The sequence below is a fragment of the Solanum tuberosum genome, unplaced genomic scaffold (assembly GCF_000226075.1).
Source record: "Solanum tuberosum cultivar DM 1-3 516 R44 unplaced genomic scaffold, SolTub_3.0 scf00236, whole genome shotgun sequence".
In the NCBI taxonomy this organism is placed as follows: Eukaryota; Viridiplantae; Streptophyta; class Magnoliopsida; order Solanales; family Solanaceae; genus Solanum; species Solanum tuberosum.
In genome coordinates, this window is record NW_006239160.1 from 918,769 (window position 1) to 927,633 (window position 8,865).

At 38.2% G+C, this 8,865-nt stretch overlaps 1 protein-coding gene across 1 annotated transcript in view; it reads right to left on the reverse strand.

Annotated features, from left to right (window-relative positions):
• The window catches only part of LOC107062511 (uncharacterized), a 4,088-nt gene extending 3,490 nt beyond the window's left edge, over nucleotides 1-598 (reverse strand). The window contains exon 1 of the mRNA XM_015313187.1: nucleotides 400-598. Within this exon, the coding sequence (XP_015168673.1) occupies nucleotides 400-598 (199 nt within the window). The remainder of the gene's footprint in view (nucleotides 1-399) is intronic.
• Nucleotides 599-8,865: the final 8,267 nt, after the last annotated feature.

The following is an 8,865-nucleotide window of genomic DNA, read 5'->3' on the forward strand; positions in this document are numbered from 1 at the left end:
AAATTTATCTTATGGTGCGCAAGCATAAAATACTAAAACAAGAATATAGCAGTAACTTATAATGGCAACCAAGATTTAATTCAACAAGCCTTAAATAATCAACAATCAATTCGTAGCTACAGCCCCAGAACTAGAGCGTTTAGCCACTCATGCTATTAGAAAACAAGAAATTACAATAGTTCATGCAAATTCCAGAAAATAGAAGAGTTGAAGGATTAAACCTATTACAAACTTTAATTCTTGCTCTTGCACACTAGATCAAAAGTTGAACGCTAATTATGGAACCCTAAGGATCTATTTATAATAGTAGGAAAAGTTGGGAACAAATCCTACTTAAAGTAGGAATCTTACTTAAAGTTTAAAACTTAGAAAAGTCGGCAAAAAAGGGACGTGTCGCACCTCTTATTGCCCCACGAACATGCTCCAATTGCTTAGTGTTGGCACGCCGCGCCTCTTTGCGTGCTTGAGAAGTGCCTCTGAATGTTGGGCCTTGGCGCATCGCGCCTCTCAGCACGCCACCAGCTCCTCTATCACGTACCACCAATGGCGCACCGTGCCAACCAGTGCGCCAGCCACTGGTGGTTTTTGCCTTGGCCATTTTCTTGCACATCTTTGCTCCGTCTTTCTTTGTTCCAACTCCACTTCCTTTGAGATTTCCTAAAACAACTAATCATGTGTGTAACTGCACAATCATTACAAGTATAACAAAAATCAAGCTAATAACTTAAGATTATTCCTCAACTTAAGCACTTTATGGGCAATTGTTAACAACTTAGGCATATAAATATGCCTAAGATCATGGGTGGAACTGGAGGTACTGATGATTTCTTTCGTCCTTTGTTGGGTCCTATTATGACTGGTTATGAGCATGAAATGTTGACTAAGTTTTGAAGCTAAAGCTTCCTGTGTTTCTTGGTTTTCAGAGTAAGGATGCATATGAGTTCATCCTAGATTGTTATGAGAGGCTTCATAAGTTGGGAATTATCCATCAACATGGGGTTGAGTTTGTGAATTTTCAGCTTCAAGGTGAGATTAAGCAGTGGTGGAGAGCTTATGTGGAATGTTGATCTTCAACTTTACCCCCACTCTCTTGGACCCAGTTTCATGCTCTGTTTTTAGAGAAATATGTGTCTTGGACTTTGAGGGATCGCAAGAAGGATGAATTTATGGCTTTGGAGCAAGGTGGTATGACTGTGGCTTCTTATGACACTAAGTTTCATGATTTGTCTAGATATGCGACTCAATTGGTGACTACTAAGGAAGAGAGGATCCGTTTATTTATTAAGGGACTAAATTTTGAGTTGCAGGTATTATCTGTTCATATGACCTCTGCAGGGAGGAGATTTAATGAGGTAACAAACTTTGTTAAGAAAGTGGATGGGGTGAGGCGAGACGGTCAGGCTAAGGCATTGGCTAAGAAAGCCAATAATTCAGGCAACTTTCAGTTTTTTTACACCACAGGTTCAGGGAGGCCAACACTTGCAGCTCGGCCAATTCAGTCCGCCATTTATGCTTCTACAAGTAATTACTCTGGAACTCCACCTCATAATTTGATTCAGGATAACCAGGAAGCCGCACATTTGACGGGTAGCAGACCACTTTTGATCATACTTGCTATAACTGTGGAAAACCTGGGCATATAAAAAGAGATTGTCCCCACCCATGTATGATGGATTCCGTGCAACAGTAGACTAGAGTAGTCATACCCACGAGAAATGGTAATAATGGTCGAGGACGTCCACACGGTGGGCGAGGAGGAAATTATTGAGGCCGCGAAGGTAGGGGAAATGGCAATATAGGGAGAGGTACAGTGCAGCCAGGCAGGGAAGTCACCCGTCATGATGATAAGGCTCAGTGTTACGCCTTTCCGGGCAAGAATGAGGCGGAGACGTCTGATGCAATTATCACATCTACTATTCTTGTCTCTGACCATATAGCTAATGTGTTATTTGATCTGGGTTCTACTTATTCTTATGTGTCCGTGCGATTTGCCACAACATTTGCTATGATTTGTGATATACTTGATGCCCCATCCATGTTTCTACCCCAGTTGGAAAGTCTGTCATAGTCACCCATGTCTATCGTGCTTGTCGTATTTTGTTTATGAGTTTTCAGACTTGGGCTGATTTGGTGATTTTAGATATGACTGACTTTGATATAATCTTAGGCATGACTTGGTTGTCCCGCTGTTATGTTGTGCTTAATTGTAACACTAAGTCTATAACTCTAGAAATTCCGGGAAGGGAAATTTAGAGTGGGAAAGGTGTACAAGCCTAAGCAAGCTAAGATCATATCTTCCATTCGGGCTAGGAAACTAGTAGGGCAGGGTTGTTTGGCGTATTTGGCTTACATTCGGGATGTTAAGGTTGAGTCTCCATCTGTTGAGTCTATTCCCGTGTGTCATAATTTAGAGAAGTGTCTCCTAATGATTTGTCTGGTATGCCTTCGGATAGAGATATAGATTTCTGCATTGATTTGGAACCTGGTACTCGTCCCATTTCCATCATTCCCTACCGCATGGCTCTGGCAGAATTAAGAGAGCTTAAGGCTCAAATCCAAGAACTTCTTAATAAATGATTTATTCGTCCTAGTGCTTCCCCGTGGGGTGCTCTAGTTTTGTTTGTTAAGAAGAAAAATGGTAGTATGAGGATGTGTACAGATTACCGGCAATTGAATAGGGTCACCATTCAAAATAAGTACCCATTGTTGCTAATAGATGATCGTTTTGACCAATTGCAAGGTGCATCAGTCTTCTCTAAAATTGATCTAAGATCTGGTTACCATCAATTAAAAATTAGGCCTGAGGATGTGCCCAAGATGACGTTTAAAACCCGCTATGGCACTACGAGTTCCTAGTTATGTCTTTTGGTTTGACTAATGCGCCTGCAACTTTCATGAGTCTAATGAATGGGGTGTTCAAACCATTTCTTGTTTCATTTGTTATAGTCTTTATTGATGATATTTTGGTCTATTCGAAAAGTGAGGAAGAGCATACCGACCATCTTCGTATTGTTCTGGGTGTTCTTGGGAAACAAAGGTTGTATGCGAAAGTTTCTATGTGTGAATTTTGGTTGACTTCTGTTGCATTTTTGTGGCATGTAGTTTCAAAAGAAGGGGTAATGGTAGATCCCCAAATATTGAGGCGGTTAAGAATAGGAGTTTTGGAGGGCTCGCTAGCTATTATCGTCGATTTGTGAAGAACTTTGCTTCTATTGCCACTCACTTAACTAATTTGACCAAAAACGAGATACCATTTGAATGGACTAAAAAATGTGAGGAGAGCTTCCAAAAGCTCAAGACTCTTTTGACAACCGCACCTATTCTAGCAGTACCGGTTGAAGGTAAAGATTCTATTGTTTATTGTGATGCTTCACATTCTGGTTTGGGTGTTGTGTTGATGCAAGATAAGAATGTTATAGCTTATGCATCGCGTCAATTGAAGGTGAGTGAGAGAAATTATCCAACACATGATTTGGAGTTGGCAGCGGTAGTATTTGCTCTTAAGATCTGGCGGCATTACCTCTATGGTGTTAAGTGTGAGGTGTTTACTGATCATTGTAGTTTGCAGCATGTGTTCACTCAAAAGGATTTGAATTTGAGACAACGTAGGTGGATGGAGTTACTCAAGGATTATGAAGTGGCCATTCAATACCATTCGGGTAAGGCTAATGTTGTGGCAGACGCTTTGAGTCGAAAAACGGTGAGTATGGGTAGTATAGCTTGCTTGAGTGTAACCAAGCGACCTTTGACTAAGGAAATTCAAACCTTGGAGTCTAAATTCATGCAATGAGGCATCTCAGAAAAAGGTGGGGTGTTAGCTAGCATTGAAGTTAGGGCCACGTTCATTGAGGAGATCAAGGCCAAACAATTTGAGGATGAAAACTTGAGTGAACTTAAGAAGAAGACTGCGATTGGTAAGGCACAAGAGACCACTTTTGATGCAGAAGGTGTGCTAAGTTTAAAGGAAGAATTTGTGTTCCTCGATTTGATGACTTGATTTAAAAATTGTTGATAGAATCCTATGGTTCACGATATTTTATTCATTTGGGCGTGACCAAGATGTACTAAGATTTGAAACGAATTTATTGGTGGTCGGGTATGAAGAAAGACATAGCGGAGTTTGTGGCTAAGTGTCAAAATTGCCAACAAGTAAAGTATGAGCATCAAAGGCCTGCAGGGGTGTTTCTAAGAATGCCAATTTCAGAATGGAAGTGGAAAATGATAGCCATGGATTTCGTGGTTGGTCTTCCTAAGACTTTGGGAAAGTTTAATTCTATTTGGGTAGTGGTCGATAGATTGACTAAGTCAGCCCATTTTATTCCGGTAAGAATAAATTATAATGCTGAATAATTGGTGAAGGTTTATGTGAAAGAGATAGTGAGGTTGCATGGGGTTCCCCTCTCTATCATCTCAGACCGTGGTACGCAGTTTACCTCTAAGTTTTGGAGGAAGTTACATGATGAATTGGGCACACAACTCACTTTTAGTACAACATTTCATCCGCAAACGGACGGATAGTCAGAGAGGACGATTCAAGTGTTAGAAGACATGTTGAGGGCATGTGTGATTGATTTTGGAGGGTATTGGGATAAGTTCTTACCTTTGTATGAGTTCTCCTATAATAATAGTTATCACTCCAGCATTGATATGACACCATTTGAGGCACTTTATGGGAGGGGATGTAGATCACCCATAGGATAGTTCGAGGCTGGAGATATGAAACCTTTAGGGTATTCAAGCTAAGCTTCTAGCAGCCCAGAGTAGACAGACGAAGTATGCGGATCATAAGGTAAGAGACATGACATTTCAGAATGGTTAGAATGTTCTTCTTAAGGTATCACCCATGAAAGGGGTGATAAGATTTGGTAAGAAGGGCAAGCTAAGTCCCCGATACATTGGTCCCTTTGAGGTTCTTGAATGTGTAGGGCCGGTAGCGTATAGATTGACTTTACCTCCTAACCTATCGGGAGTTCATCCGATATTTCATGTATCTATGTTGAAGAGATACCATGTTGATGGGGATTACATCATTAAATAGGACTCAATTGTGTTAGACAGACTGGGAGGACTCCCAAGAAATTCCTTGTTTAGAGAAAGATGTACAATCAATGGAAAGAGCGAACAATACAATTATTGAGGGTGAGCAGTCTCACATTCTCGAGGAAAAGCAGATGGTGAAAGGCCTGGCAAGACCTACAATATGAGGAGGAACCGATTGCAATTCTTGATCGTGATGTGCGTAAGCCAAGGGCTAAGGAAATTAAGTCTATGAAAGTTCAATGAAAGCATCGTCCAGTTGAGGAAGCTACTTGGGAAACAGAGAAGGACATGCGAGACAAGTATCCTTAGTTGTTCGTCGATTCAGGTACTACTCCATTCTTTCCTTAGCCTATTTTTCCTAAGTTTGTCACTCGGGGAGGAGTGATGGGTAAATTGGTATCTATTGTAACGACTGGTTCCCGTCGTTATAGAAAAGCCAACGGGAAAAAATTTTGGGCTGGAAAACTTTTTCGTAGTAACTCGGGATTTTCCAACCTAGTCCAGATTTGGATGAAATCGGAGTCAGTAAAGTCTAGGGAAATCTGGTAGCAATTAGGTGAATTAATTGTGATTTTCATTACATAAGTAGATAACTAAGACGTTAAGAAATCCGTACGACTTTACGGAATTGAATTCGGGTGAGTAGAACTCCCGAAACTGATCTTGGCATGAACGGGAAGTTTCTAAGTGTCATTGGTTGAAGGTGTGTTGTGGAATAGGGGTATTGGAATTATTAAAATCGCTCACTATTTTCGTGCAAGCTGCTGAGGTGGGATTTTCCCGCCAGAGCGGGGCCACTGCAGAGGAACGAGTGCCGCTGTGGCGGGGCAGACACGACTTAAAGTCGAAAATAAACCCCAAAAATGTTTTATTCTTCAATTTTCGAACTTGAGAGCTAAGGAACGAACCCAAGTCTTTTCTTAATAATTTTCCACCATTCTTGAGGCTAAATGTAAGATTTTCACTCCCCAAATCCATTTTCGATCCGTAGAACGTAATCTAATGGGTAATTATCGATGGGGGAGGGTTTTGATCCGGAATTTATGGTGGAAATAGCCCTAATTGGGAGATTGTGATCATGAGTTTGATCTAGGGTTCTTAGAATTATTGGTAATTCGGGTTATTAGTTGTTGTTTATTGATTCCCATATTATATTGATCGTTTGTAGACCAAGAACAAGAGCAACGAATCTGGAAAGGGAAGAATCAAGTTTCTTAGGGGATTCAAGCTTTGTTCGAGGTAGATGATGGTTGTAATTTCATGATTATGTGATATATGTTTGTTCTTGCTTCATTATAATACGTGTATGTATGCAAATGTTGAATTATTGATCACACCAGTTGTAAATGAGATAGATGAATGATGAATGCCATGAATCATGACTTGATTGTATGATTTTAAGAATATACTTGTGATTGTGATTGTGGCTTGTTGAACAAATCGGGTGTTACGTTCTGACACACTAACTTGGATCGATTGCCATGTTTCGGCATAAATATGGGATCGGTTGCCACATTCCATCATAAACATTGGATCGGGTACACGTTCTGGTAAGCTAACTATTTGGGTTTGGGTTCCGTGAGAGAACCAATGACTTGACATAATTGTGTATCTTGGGAATTGTGAAATTGTACGTTGTTTGTAAATGGTGATGATATTGTATATGTTCAGTGTATGCATGTTATTATTATGTTGTATTGACTTATGTATGTTGCACTTAGTGGGATAGCCGCGTGATCCTACCAGTACATTGTGGTTGTGTACTTATACTGCACTCGCTCTTTCTTTGTTGAGTACAGGGAATCTTCAAGCGGCTATTGACAGACCTCGCTTAGAAGATTAGTGATCGCCGATCGAATTCAAGGGTAAGCCAGTTCTTCCGAGTTGCCATGAGTTCTCTTTCTGTCTATGTCCACATTTCAGACTTAGATTTTCTAGTTAGTAATTTAGTACATTAGCTTGGGGTTGTACCCCTTCTTGTTTAGACTTATGGATCTTGTTAGAGTTTTGGTACGTTGACTTTCATGTTCTAGGTGTTACTTCCGCATTTGTTTACCTGTTAGACTTTTGTTTGGAGTTTATGGGAACTCCCTATTTCTTTTTTTAGCATTTAACTTGCTTTCGTAACTTAAATGCCTTAGTATTTTGATTAGAGTTGATTAGCTAATTAGTATTAATGGTTCTACCACCGGAGAGTTAGTGTGGGTGCCAATCACGATGGTCTGGGTCGTGACATAAGTTCATTTCAAGTTTGAGTCTCAAATATCCTAATTAAGAATAAGAGCTTTATAAAAGAATAAAAAGAGGAAATGAACAAAACATTTGGATAATCGATAGAAAATTTTATATTAATTGAAATAATAATTTTTTTAGATGGATAATCAGTCGGGGTGAGTATGAATTTTAGTTAGATCTCATGGGTTATAATTAATTTTTGGTTATTTAAAATAGGCCAATAGGAAGATATCATGAAATTAATTATCTTTTGAATATTACTTTCACGTGTGTCGGGTCAAAATATGAATCATATGTGGTTTTTATTATTTAAATTTTTTTTAAAAAATAAAATATGATTTTTATTATTTATTTGAGAAGGGTTTAAATTTTGACCAATCACATTAGGCAACATAAAAAATAAATATTTAATAATTTACTTTAATGGAGATGTTAAAAATAAGGGCAAATATGAGTCAAATGATTAATATTGAGGGTATTTTTGAGCAGAAGATTGACATCAGGGTATTTTGGGGCCGAAAGGTGGATGACTGACAGTTTTGTACCAATTCATAAATTTGAAGGGCATTTTAGACCATTCTCCATATTTTCTATGACTTTGGCAAGCTATGTTGTATAATCGGTGTATACTTTCTATGACTTTTTGCAAGGTAGATTGTATAGTCAGTGTGTACTTCCCATGACTTTTGACTATTTTTTATGTATATAAAACTATATTTATTGTAAGCTAATAACTTTATTGTATATATTTGAAATTAAACCTCTATATAATGTATTGTATAAACAATGCATATGGATGTATGTATATTTTTGATACATCGGTATACATCATTGTTTTGTTAGGAAAATATAATTTTGGACTGGTTTTTAAGAGTTCGCCACTTAATTTTTTAAGAAAAAATCAAGAAAAACTACTGTTTTCAAAAGACTAAAACAGGGAATCTAATGAAAACTAAAAAAAAAGGTTACGAGGTTCTTATTAATATTCTAGGAAGGTTTTTAAAGCACCTAGAATATCCGCTAATGCGGTTATCCGACAATTAATTTATTTGGCTAAAATAATTTATTTTAATTTGATTTTAGCAATTTTTATAGTTAGAACCATTTTAAAGGGAAAAAGGGGAAAATATTTAATTATTATCTAAGGGTACTATCTTATAAAATTATTTTTCTTTAAATCTTGTTAAGAGATGGCTAATTTAGTTAATTTTCTTTTAAAGCCAAAATGGACGTCTTTCGGGGATTTAAATTTTCCAACCTTAAAATTAAAGGCAAATACTAACAAGTAAATAAACGTAGTTAGACAAAAAGGGAAAGAGATTTGGGCCCAAATCTGGTTTCTGTCCGCCTGGGCCAGTATTCGAGCCCATTTTCGTTTTGGGCCTTTGGCCCATTCTTATCTCTTTGTACCTGTCTTAATAGCTAATAGATAATAATAATTACAATAAAAGGGCTTAGGCCCAAAATAGCAAAATATACTTTTAAAATAAAGAGTGGGCCTTTGGCCCAATTTTTGACTCTCCGATCTGTTACATATTCTTCCGGGACCTGTACGTCAATTTATATAGCTGGCTGACTCGGAATAACTCA